We start from the raw sequence: 13,375 nt of genomic DNA, 5'->3' as shown, positions 1-13,375 counted from the left end.
GGTCTGGGCTGCACACAAGCCGTCCCTGTGCTGGTTCAGCGGGAGCAGTGTGACCGGCTTGACAGCCTGTTCCAGGAAATGGAAACTATGATTTTGGTGTAAAGGAACGTAACTGCGAAATGGATTCTGTGAAAGTTCCATTTTGAAATGGATTCTCTTGGCAGTTCCATTTTGCTCTCCGATGCTGACTGGCGCAGTAACAGTGACACCTAATGGACAGATGGAAATGTGCACCAACATGTCATCGTTCTTGTTGAGGACATTTGGTGAAAGATAGCAGCATTTTACTTCATCAGAACCAGTGCAATTATAGGGAGAGGGGCTAGAAAATGTCAACATTTCCCAACCTCTCCCTGCCTAAAGAGGGCGAGATTGGGGAAAAGTGCTGATGGTGGCAGCCATAATGATTTTTGTTCTAATCTCTCATTGGTCTCTTGGAAAGCAGTGAGGACGTGGTTGATGGAGCAAAAAAATCAGCTCTAAGGAAACCAACAAAGTAATTGGGTACTTTTTTTAAGCTGATCGATTTTAAGATGCAGGATTCTGTGACTACCAGAGCCCCCATTCTTCACTACCCCTTAAGGTGCGAGGCCGAGCCAGCAGCAATTCTGTGTTACGTTCCCAGCGCTGCTGGCCCGCAGGCCACTACGCCCTTCGGGGGGGCAGGTCTGATGGCGTGCCGATGATCAGGAAAGCGCCACTGGTGTGGAGGCAGAGGCACCCCTCTCAGCGTGGCACCCTCTAGGCCTCTCCAAAAGCTCGTGCCTTAAAATCCATTGTTAGTCTGATAATCTTCTCATCTGTAGCCAGCTACTTTGTCATCCTGTAGGTAAACACTATCAACTGAACTGGACAGAAAACGTTCCATGGATGGATAAATGTTGACCTAACCTATGGTCGTCTTTCTGCCCACCCAGGTTGAGCTGTTTTTCTAGGGTCCTTGTCGCAGCAGGAGGTTTTATGCTCTGTTCTTGCAGAAGCCTGGCGCTTACATTGAAGTCAGGTTGGGCCGTACAGTAATTCTTAAACTGCCGCACCTCTGCAGCGTTTCATCTGTGCTTGTTCACCTTTTCCAGTTCCCACACCGTGTACTTTCTAAAATATTTTCATCTCATCTGGGAGGGGAAAGGAGAATTTTGCATCTAGAAAGCTGCAGATGTTTTGCTTCACCTCTCCCCCCCCTGCCCAAAGTTTTGTTTGTTTTTTTTTCATGGAGATCGGTTCCCTTGGGAGTTTCTTGTGGAAATTTCTAAATTTGGGGGGCACAAATAAATCTGAGTATTTCTCTGCAATCTTCAGGAAACCCCCAATTCGCACAGATCTACAGGAAATATCTATTGAGCGGCAGTGGCTTCTGCCGTGACCTTGTACGTTCTAAAGGAAGCTCCGGGAAGTTGCCTTGAAATGTGGGCATCCGTACTTACGTGTATAAGTGCCCGCCGGGGTCCCCTACTGCCTAACTTTACTTCTGCTCTGGACGGCGTGTAAGTCTTAAAATAAAAAAACCTAGGGAAGTCAGCGGGGTTTAAGGGGAGGCTACGTAATTGGGGGAGGTTAGGAAGTCTGATCGGTGAAGTGGGGGGAGAAAAGGCTATCGCGTTAGCGTGCCGGGTTTTTTAAATCCCCCCCCCCCCACCTACGCGGTAAAGCCGGCATTCGCACACCACACATGCGTACGTCGGGATGAAAATTGTGCGCACGTGTACAGCCTATTTTATACCATGCGCGCTTGCTGTAAAACAGCCACGCTCTGTCGCGCGAGCCGGCAGAGGCGCGTCCACGTACGCCCGTGTGGCTGCGTAAAAGTTACCATCTTAGGGAGAACAGATTATATCGTGATGTCATTAAACATTTTGAAAGCCGCCCTGCCGTTGGTTAGTGTCTGTAGTCAAATGAAACCTTTGCACCCCTCTCCTTATTTAAAATCGGGTTTCAACACAACTGGGCCTTAGCTGCTGCTCTGCCAAAAAAAAAAAGCCGAACAGATTTGGGCCGGGTTTCTTCTCCCTGCTGCACTGCTCTGTTACTGCCCGGCTTCTACCATGTGGTGTTGCTTGTTTGCACGTAGGGTGAGCTGTCCAACGTAGGCAGAGGACCGGTGGAGGTTTATGAGTTCCTGACCAAGAAGCGGAGCACCCACCCAGTCACCCTGTCCGTCTTCATCCCTTCGCATTTAATGGGCCACGGTGGAGCAGATTACTTCATCTTGGACAACTTTGTGTCTGCGGTAGGGGTAAGTCTTCTCTTGCTTTTGCTGAGATGCAGGGGTGGGAATGGTTTTAAGAAAAGATGGGTGGAGGTACGTGATCGGATCCCCCCCGTCTCCCGTCTCGGCGGCTCTGCCAGCAGCATAGCACGTCCTGACAGCCACCGTGCTTCACAAGGAGCAGCACCAGGTACCGCTCTTCAGCCTGGCTTTGTTTATTGCTGCCCGTGTTATGTCTGCACCTCTCACACGACCCTGAGCTGCTCTACCTCGTTGGGAGCTCCACACATTTCCCAGGGCTTTGGGAGCGAGGTCACTGGGTTTTTTTTTTGGTTTTTTTTAACATCCCAGTAACGTTTTCTTCGCTCTGGAATCCCTAACTTGTCCCACGCTCTCCTCCTCCTTCCAAAATAAAGTTTGGGCTTTATTTTCTTTTAAATTCCTACTACTTGGCCAGACTGAGAGAGACCCTGACAGGGCCAGATACAAATGACAGACCCCCTCCCCCAGCTCAGCTTTCCTCTGCAGCAGTCAGAAAGGGAGGGAGGCATCTCCATGAAAGGAATAAAGAAAAGCATTACATTGATTATATAGATTTGGACAGTTTTAGGTTATTTTATATGTATTCTCTTAAACAGCTGCTGCATGACATGTGAACATAAGAACATGTCATACTGGGTCAGACCAAGGGTCCATCAGGCCCAGTATCCTGTGTCCAACAGTGGCCAATCCATTCCATAAGAACCTGGCAAGTACCCAAACATTAAATGATTAGATCCCAACCTACTAATTCTTATTGATTAATAGCAGTTTATGCCCTTCTGCTCAAGGACTTATCCAAAACTTTTTTAAACCCAGTTACACTAACTGCCGTAACCACATCCTCTGGCAATGAATTCCAGAGCTTAATTATGTGTTCAGTGAAATTATTTTCTCTGATTTTGTTTTAAATCAGCTACTTGCTAACTTCATGGAGTGCCCCCTACTCCTTGTTTTATCCGAAAGAGTAAATAACAGATTCACATTTACACATTCAAGTCCTTTCATGATTTCGTAGACGTCTATCATATTCCCCCCTCAGCCGTCTCTTCTCCAAGCTGAACAGCCCTAACCTCTTTAGCTTTTCCTCATTCCATGCCCCTTATCATTTTGGTCACCCTTCTCTGTACATTCTCCAGCGGCGACCAGAACTGCACTCAGTATTCGAGGTGCAGTCACAGCATGGAGCCATACAGAGGCATTATGACATCCACCATTTTATTCGTCATTCCCTTCCTAACTTTGTTTGCTTTTTTGACCATCACAGCATACTGAGCCGATGATGTCAATGTATTATCCACTATGTGGCCTAGATCTTTCCTGGGTGGTAACTCCTAAGATAGACCTTAACATCGTGTAACTACAACATGGGTTATTTTTCCCTATATGCAACACCTTGCACTTGTGCACATTAAATTTCATCTGCCATTTGGATGCCCAGTCTCGCAAAGTCCTCCTGCAGTTTATCACAGTCCGTTTGAGATAGAAAATTATGCAGAATAGTTCAATCATCTGCAAATTTGATTATCTCACTTGTCTTATTCCTTTCCAGATCATTTATAAATATATTGAAAAGCACCGGTCCAAGTACAGATCCCTGAGGCACTCCACTGTTTACCCTTTTCCACTGAGAAAATTGCCCATTTAATCCTACTCTCTGTTTTCTGTCTTTTAACCAGTTTGTAATCCACAAAAGGACATCGCCACCTTTCTTTGAAGCCTCTCAGGAGGGACTTTGTCAAACGCCTTCTGAAAATCCAAATACACTACATCTACCGGTTCACCTTTATCCACATGTTTATTAACCCCTTCAAAAAAAGTGAGGCAGATTTGTGAGGCAAGACTTGCCTTGGGTAAAGCCATGTTGGATGTGTCCCATTAAACCAGGTCTATCTATATGCTCTGTGATCTTATTCTTTATAACAGTTTCCAAGAAGTCAGCCTCACCGGTCTATAGTTTCCTGGATCTCCCCTGCAGTTCTTTTGTTTGCTCTGTCCTGCAGAATCTAGCAAATGCTGTTTTATGATTTTTGCCAGTTTTGTCTGGGCGGAGGAGTTGGGGTGTGCAGCCGAGAAGTTTTCATTTGAGTCATTACATTTTGGTTTGATTTCGGGTCAATAGTGCATTAAGTAACGGAATGACATAAAATGGAAGCACATCCCTCGCGCTATGCGCAGTGGAATGTTTTTAGTTTATTTAAGCACGTTATATACAGTCATTCCAAAAGAAGATCACAACACTTTACAAAAGCGACATTCATGTTATAGGTCAACATAACACTAGAGGGTTAAGATAGTAATTTGTGCTACATAATTTCCATTTCAATAGTCTTCATACATTACTCAGAGTTTATATCGCTCATTCCTTGTCATTCATTCTTCAAACACTGACTATATGCTTTTTAATATTTAGTGATATATTATGGTAGGTCGTATGCCTACTTCTCCCCTCCCTCTTCTGCCCAGCTTCACTCCGTGTCCTTGGTTCACAATCCAGTCTTGGGCTTTTGCTACACTGGGAGCCACGTGAGCCGCATTTATTATGTTTTCTCTAACTCAGTTTTGCTTTTCAAAGATGAAAGAGATCACAGAGGTTTCTGGAGAGCTACAAGTAGCTCTTTGATGCTGGCCCCTTCTATAACCTGCTCATTTTCTCCTCCTCAGAAAGGTGTTTTCTAAGCCTCCTATAAAGTTATCAACAAGTTCCATGTGATGGACCTATCCAGCCCTGATTTCACCCATTGCATCTCTGGACTTGAAGTTTCTGCCTGCCTTAGAGAAATTTGAACCACACATCCATGGATGCAATCTGGGGGAAACCTTGTCCCTTCTGATCTGGAGCTTGTTAGCAAGCTTCCTGCTACAGGAGTTTCCCCATCAATGTCGAAAGCCATCCAGCAAGTAGGAATGGACGACAGCAGAAGTGGGATGAGAGGCAGATTTGTTTTGGTGGTTGAATTTTTAGTGTAGGATATATACCATGACCAGCCTGCAGAGGACCTAACACAAACTCCACAGCCCTGCATTTTTTGATTGAATTAGAGTCCTAGGCCTTGCAAACACAGAATATGAGAAAAGCCTTAGTGCATGGCTTCCTGGAACCCCACAGCCAGTTGGGATTTCAGGATCTTCACAGTGAATATGCATGAGGTAATTTGCATTTACAGTGTCTCCAAATTTTCTCTCATGATTACCAAAATAAAGATAGATACCTTGTGGGGTCCCCAGGGCAAGGTTGGGAAGCCTTGCTTCAGTGAATCAGGATCATTTTGTAGATTACTATTCTACCAAAGGAAATTAACAAAATAAAATGGGTAGAGGATATCTTTGTAGGATTAACAGATAAAGATTAAAGCTGCAAGCTTTCAGGGCTTTGAAGGTTACCTGAGAAAGGAACCTTGGAAATTTCCAAAGCTTGCATCGCATCCTTAGCCTGATGAAGGTTTTATCATCACCCAACTACTATTGGCTTCTTAATTTTATATTTTGGCTGCTTAAAACCGTACACTAGGGATGGATATCCTGGTTTGCAGGCTATCCACAATGAATATGCATGAAATAGATTTGCATGTTCTGCCTCCATTTAATGCACATTTGTCATGTCTATTTGTTACGGATATCCTGAAAACCAGGCCTATTTCTGGCTTTTGAGGATCAGTGTTGGCCATCCCCGCTATGCACATTTTTCTACTTTTTCAAGTAAACAGACTCTTTGGTGTTAAGATGAGAACAAGACCTCTGGGCTCTGTTTACAAAGTCCATTCCATCTTTCACATGTTTTCAACCAAAAATAAAGGGCCTGATTTTCAAAAGCATTTACTTGCTTAAAACTGGGGTTTATACGTGTAAATGCACTTTACTCTTGTAAATGGGCTTTTGAAAACTGCTACAGTATGACATTGAATTCCCAATATGTTTTATCTGCATTAAGTGCGCGTGACTCAGGTAAATGGATTTTGAAAATTGCTACGATAGTTTGTTACATTTTGCATATGTAACTCCTTTGAAAATTCACCTGTTAAGTCTTTTTTTTTTTGGTTTCAAAACAGAAGAACGAACCATCCCGCATTCTGACTGGCCCAGACGAAACGCTGAGGAGCCACCTGCTGGTTTTCGAGGCTGAGAAGTCGAGAAAAGAAAACCGTACCATCTTATTAGAAAACGGAAGAGAAAAAGTCTGAAGTCCCGGGATAATATTTAGAGTGGGAATGGAATAGAGAGCAAAATGTATGCAGACTCGCCCCAGTGGCAGGTCTGTTTTTCAGGTGAAGTTAAGGTTTCATGCCAGTATGCTCTTTATTGGGTATAAAGGCAAGGGACCAGTGGTATTGGCTTGTTCAGGTTGTAATGGGCGAAGGCACTGTGTGGTCTTTCCCCACATACTCTTATGTTTACCAGTGTACCTTATCTTGGTTGTCTCCCATCCCTTTGTTCCAAGTCCTAGGACTCTTCTGACCAAAGACTTCTGTTGCTCAAAGGGTGTTCTGTGATGTCGCAATCAGGTCGATGTAATGTTAGTCTGGTATTTTGTTGTCTTCGATCCATTTCTTTTAACAAAGTGGTTCATACATCTGCTGCTTCAGACGACCCAGCAGGTCTAGATTTCAGGATATCCACAGGGATATGCATGGAATTTTAGTTGCATGCAATTGGGTCTATGAACCAGGTTAACTGACACATATTGTTGCTTTGACAACCAAACCTTGAGGATGAAATTAGAGACTGGTGACTTCAAAAGTGAGTGAGAGATGCCAACTCAAGTCATCTACTTGAAGTTGGATAGTACTAAATAGGGTATACATAGGAAAAACTTTAGTTTAGATTTTTTTTTGTTTTATTTCATTGTTTTAGCGTATTCCTAAATGATTCAGCATGCACTCAAGTGAATTTTCAAAGGAGTTATGCATGAAAATGGAATATACTATCATAGCAATTTTCAAATGTCACTTACCCAAGTGCACTTAATAAGAACATAAGAAATTGCCATGTTGGGTCAGACCAAGGATCCATCAAGCCCAGCATCCTGTTTCCAACAGAGGCCAAACCAGGCCACAAGAACCTGGCAATTACCCAAACACTAAGAAGATCCCATGCTTATGATGCAATTAATAGCAGTGGCTAATGGTGGTAAAACCTATGGAATATTCAATAGCACATATTGTAGCAATTTTGAAAAGCCACTTAATGCAGATAAAGTAAATCTACACAGGCAAAACCCAGTTTTAAGTATGTAAAATGCTTTAGAAAATCATGCCCAATGGTTTTAAGTTGAGTTAAAGTACAGAAATGAAACAGATGTGTTAATTCAAAAAGAGACCTGTTATATGGATGTCAATAATCTGAGTGTACCTTCATACGATGCTGTAAAAAAATACAGCTATCGTGACTGTGAAGCCTATGTGTAGGCTTTAAAAATCATTAGGTACCCCAGTGTTGGAATGCAAACTTTTGTAGTGCTCACTGTCCACTGTGCAATTGTTGCTGAAATGATCACGTGGATACTGTTGCAATATTCACTTATCTCAAAATTGTAGTCGGTCTTGCCTCAGCCGACATCCTGATGTTTCGGAGGCTGGCTCCTTCTTCAAGGGCTGGATATGCGCAAGAGAGACCGGTATTCCAGTGAAACATTAGATGTTGTGACAGTGAATTTGATTACTGTGCCAGCAATGTTCAACTTGTTAGGTTTGTTTAGCGGTCTGTGAAGCTCCGTGAAAAACAAGCGGCTGCTCCCACGACTCTGTGCTGGCGCGAGTCGTGGGAGCTACATACAACCTACCTTAGACAATAGAAAACCTTGGTTTACAGCCGAACTTAAATCCCTCAAACAATCTCTTAGAAAAAAAGAGCAAAGCTGGAGAAAAAACTCATCCACTTCGACACAAACCATCTACAAATCCCACCTCAACTCCTACAGGAATACTATCCTTAGAACAAAGAAAGAATTCTATGCAAAAAAAATACACAACTTCATTTTCGACTCAAAGGCCCTTTTTTCTTACGTCTCCTCTCTAACCAAACCATCTCCTCTCACGATCCCAGACCACCAAGCGCTCAACAAAGCTAACGAGCTAGCCAACTACTTCAAGACAAAAATCACTAACCTTACCCATTCAATTACATCCAATAGCCCCACCTTAACACACCATCTAACAACAGTGCCGCAACAAAACACAAGCATGGACTCATTCGAGCTCACTTCTTCACTGGAGATCGAAAATACACTCAAAAAACTAAAACCATCCTCACACCCATCAGACCCATTACCAACAAATCTCCTCATTGCCATACCAAACACCATCTCAAAACCAATAGCAGAAATTATCAACACATCCCTGTCTCAAGGCTCAGTTCCTAACCAGTTAAAATTGGCAATCCTGAAACCGTTACTGAAGAAACCAAATGCTTCTCCATCAGACCCAGCTAACTTCCGACCGATTGCAAACTTACCACTCATCGCCAAACTGATGGAAAAAATTGTCAACAAGCAACTGTCAGAATATCTGGAAGATCATAACATTCTATCCCCAGCTCAGTATGGCTTCCGAAAACGACTAAACACCGAATCTCTCTTATTATCGCTCACTGATACCATCCTCGTGAACCTGGAGAAAAAACAATCTTACCTGCTGGTTCTACTTGATCTTTCTGCGGCGTTTGATACGGTAAAACATACTACACTTATAGACCAACTAACTAATATAGGGATCAAAGGCACAGCTCTCAAATGGTTTCACTCATTCCTAAGCAACAGATTCTACAAAGTAAGGATAAACAACAAAGAATCGCATCCAATCCTTACAGAGCAAGGAATCCCGCAAGGATCCTCACTTTCTCCCACCCTATTCAATATCTACCTCCTCCCTCTCTGCCACCTACTCTCAAACCTCAAGCTTACCCATTACCTCTATGCAGACGACATTCAAATCCTTCTCCCGATTACAGAATCCCTTCAAAAAACCATCACTTACTGGAACGAATGCCTACAGCCCATTAAGGAATTACTCTCAAGCCTCAACCTAGTATTGAATGCCAATAAAACCGAAATGCTCATTGTCTCTCAGGATCCACTCACAATCTCTTCTAGCTTCTCTCTACCAAACGCTAATAACATGTTCTCACCGGACGTCAGAGACCTTGGAGCATGGCTTGACAATCATCTTAACCTAAAAAAGTTCGTAAACAATACCACGAAGGACTGCTTTTACAAACTGCAAGTCCTCAAAAACTTAAACCCCTCCTTTATTTCTCCGACTTCAGGCTAGTACTTCAATCCATAATATTATCAAAGCTCGACTATTGCAACTCCCTGCTACTAGGTCTACCCAACAACACGATCAAACCATTACAGATGGTACAGAATTCTGCTGCCAGAATTCTAACAAGCACTAACAAAAAAGATCACATCACCCCAATCCTTAGTAATCTACATTGGCTTCCCATTAAACAAAGGATACTCTATAAGGTACTCACAATCATCCACAAAGCGACAAACAAAATAGCTCCCATCACGTTAAGCTTTCAACTCCAACCGCACACATCTTCCAGACCTATCAGAAGCGCTTACAAAGGATCACTGCATGCCCAACAAGTAAAATCATCTCTGAGCAAAAGAGCGCTATCCTTAGCAGGCCCCCACCAGTGGAACATGCTCCCCCCAAATCTAAGACTTGAACCCAATCATCAAGAGTTCAAAAAAAGGCTAAAGACTCTTCTTTTCCAACAAGCCTTCCCAGACTCACAATTCTACCAAGACGGAAAGTCTTCCAAATAAGAAGTATCCCCTAATTATGGTCACCATACCAAGTCCTACCTTCAGGTCTCTGCAACTGGACAACAATCTTTGAGTTCTAAAAATTAATCTTATTTATATTTTCCTCTGCAACTGGACTACAATTTCTAAGTTCAAAATTCATTTTATCTTATTATTTATATTTGGCATGGTTAATATGTCACTATATCCAAGTTAAATATTTAAATTATACAGTTTATATTACATAATTTTATTAATTACAAGTAAAACTATTCTATATTATTTATTATCATTATGTTAAATTGTCATCCAGTTATAATGTTCCATATGTACCACTGTTCTATGTAAAGCCCCCTTATCTCTGTTGGGCAGTTTATCGTTATATGTAAACCGGAGTGATTTATAGTCTCTATAAGAACCTCGGTATATAAAAATTAAAAATAAATAAAATAAATATCCAGCCCTTGAAGAAGGAGCCAGCCTCTGAAACATCAGGATGTCGGCTGAGGCAAGACCGACTACAATTTTGAGATAAGTGAATATTGCAACAGTATCCACGTGATCATTTCAGCAACAATTGCACAGTGGACAGTGAGCACTACAAAAGTTTGCATTCCAACACTGGGGTACCTAATGATTTTTAAAGCCTACACATAGGCTTCACAGTCACGATAGCTGTATTTTTTTACAGCATCGTATGAAGGTACACTCAGATTATTGACATCCATATAACAGGTTTCTTTTTGAATTCATAATTTTTTCATGTTATATTGTTTGGGTTTATAAATTTAACAGATGTGTTAATGTCATTTTGCTTTGGTATACAAAGCAACCAATGTTGCTGGTGTTTGCAGTGTTGTTTATAAATGACTGCACATCTCTAGAACTAAAATCTAGCACTGGGCATTCTCAGATGGAGAAAATAGCTTGAAACTGGAAAGGTATTTCTCCTATATTCTAGTTTTGGTGCACACCAAGACAATTTCTAGATACTTTTCGGGTGGCAGCCCAAACTCTAGTAAAGCTGTAGCATCCTAAGAGGCTATGCAAGAATTTAGATTACAGGCCATCTGGATGTGCAGCAAGGGGAAAACAGTCTGATAACATATTTTCTGCTTTTTGAGGCTGTGTGTTGCTATATTATTGTGCTGGCAAGGCTGAAATGCATCATTGAACACTCAAAAGCAGGGGAGCAGATAAACATCACAGGGAAAGAGAGAAAAGAATGTATTGATACGTGTACCAAAATCAGAGATGCAGCTGATAGGCACTTACATCGGTGCCGGTAAGCAGCTGGAGATCATGTCTGGGTGACATGTCTGTAACTGACACTGAAGCGCCCCCATGGCCTACAAACTTGGAATTAAGTCCCCTTCTGTCTTAAGTCCCCATTTTGTTTCACTCATAGACCCAAAAATGGGTGGAATGCCCAATCTAGGTGGAGGAAAATATTAGCAGTGAAACCCTCAGGTAATAATGCAGGTGCCTCTCCATCCCATCTTCTTTTAATTGTACTACTCTCTTTGTATTGGACCATTCAAAGAATCACTACCTGCTCTGAACAGGAACCATTCCTAACATTTCCCCACCCACTCCACTCCTCCCTCTCTAACCTCATTTGACTTGCTGCTTAACCCTAGGCTTCTTCACCAAATAGAATAATAGGATGGGCTACTTTGTCAGTCGTCTTGAGATTACGAAACATTTGTCATCCCACCCAGTCACTTCAACAGCAGGAAGGTTTTCCTTAATACATCCACATGAACCATATATTTCCGTGTCATGTATTTCATTTCGTCCGAGCTCGCCATCTGCACTAGATAATAAATTACTTGAAAACAAAATCTGCGTCTTAGATTTTTTTTTCCACAACTCCCATCAAATATGTGCTCCCATCCAACACCAAACTACTAGCTTAACAGCCCTACTGCATTTTATAAATGTGTTTGGGTTTTTTTCAACACAGCCTGCTGTCAGCACGGTCACTATATGGGATCTGCTTGCGCAGTGTAGGTTGGTGCTCTTTCTACTCTGATTTAATGCATGCTGTGGCAGATCAATTCAGAAAGCTGGAATAACAATGTTCATGAAAGACGGATAAATGGTTTGAACCCTTGACAATTCCTTTATTATTTACAAGTTTCCATTTTTCAGCGTGCCATCTGTGCAGTAGATTTCATGCATGTTTCTACTCAAATCTGCTGTGACCTTTTACACTCAGCTGTTTACCTCGGTGAGCCCAACAGACTACGCCTCCAAAGATGCAGCAAGAAAGAATAAACACAGGATGCATTTTATTGCATGAACTCAAAGCATGCCATGCTGGGCAACTAATAAATGCCTGCAGCTAAGGAGCTAAGGCATATGTCTAAAAGCCAGCATTATCCGATCCCTTCCTCTTATTGTACTGCATAGCTCACGCTGCTTTGAGCACATTTCTAAATGAGTACCTATTTAGTGTTTTATATTTATTAAGATTTTTAAAAAATTGCATCAAGACAGCCTTCAAAAAAAAAAGGTAATACAATGAGTACATATTTAATCAAAATCCATGATGTCGCTGGTGGTAATTTTGCTGCCTACCTCAGTTATCCATTAAGCCCTGCTGTATAAGAGATCCTGGTCAAACTGAAATAGCACGTCTGGGTGTTTGGTTTTTTTTTTTTTTTTTTTTTTAAATAGTCCAATGGTATTTGTGATTTTTCTTGTCTCTGCATCATTTTTTCCCCCCTTTTGAAAGGGTAACTTTGTGCCAGTTACTATATTTTCTTCCCTGGTAAGATTTCTGTCCAGTTTGAAAAAAAACTAGGCACAGTTCACAAAATATGGAGAAATTTAGAATGCTTGAATTTCATGAACATCGTCAGCATGGTTGTTCCAATTAGGGATGTGCAATTGTTTTTCCCAAATGGTTCGGGAGAACTGAAAAATGATTGAATTTTTTCCGAAATTTCAGAAAAAATTCAATTTTCTGGTTAGCGCGTACTAACCTGAAAATCAGGGCCTCCTGAAAAAAAAAAAACCCGAACCGCGGGAAAAACAAAATTCCCGAAATTCCCCAAAACGAAGCCCGACACGATATACCAACCCGAAGCACATCTCTAGTTCCAGTTACTGTTGATCACTGAATCTTATTCTTGACTTTGTACCCTAGAATTTGTGGAAAATAGGCCATCCTAAACAGAACAGATGTTTTGCCGTTGTATGCACTATTGGACTAATTACTTTTATATTTATGGGTTTGATTTGGGGATGGCTTGTGGTCAGCATCTGTCTATTCTCTCTGCCTAGAACAGAGCTATAGTGCTCTAGGATGGGTTGATGGCCTCTGCATTCTTTTATGGTGATATATAAAATGACCGTGTCCTGAGCGTGGG

General features: G+C 42.0%; 1 protein-coding gene across 5 annotated transcripts in view; it reads left to right on the top strand.

Moving 5' to 3' along the window:
* The window catches only part of LOC115076472, an 85,367-nt gene extending 78,559 nt beyond the window's left edge, over positions 1 to 6,808 (top strand). For 4 of the 5 annotated variants that reach the window (XM_029577991.1, XM_029577990.1, XM_029577994.1 and 1 more), the window contains 2 exons: positions 2,069 to 2,233; positions 6,295 to 6,808. In XM_029577991.1, the coding sequence (XP_029433851.1) occupies positions 2,069 to 2,233; positions 6,295 to 6,426 (297 nt within the window). In that variant the 3' untranslated portion in view covers positions 6,427 to 6,808. The remainder of the gene's footprint in view (positions 1 to 2,068; positions 2,234 to 6,294) is intronic. The other variant, XM_029577992.1, reaches the window with a different exon arrangement.
* Positions 6,809 to 13,375: the final 6,567 nt, after the last annotated feature.

The sequence above is a fragment of the Rhinatrema bivittatum genome, chromosome 15, assembly GCF_901001135.1.
Source record: "Rhinatrema bivittatum chromosome 15, aRhiBiv1.1, whole genome shotgun sequence".
NCBI lineage: Eukaryota > Metazoa > Chordata > Amphibia > Gymnophiona > Rhinatrematidae > Rhinatrema > Rhinatrema bivittatum.
This window is presented reverse-complemented; position numbering and strand designations above follow the sequence as displayed.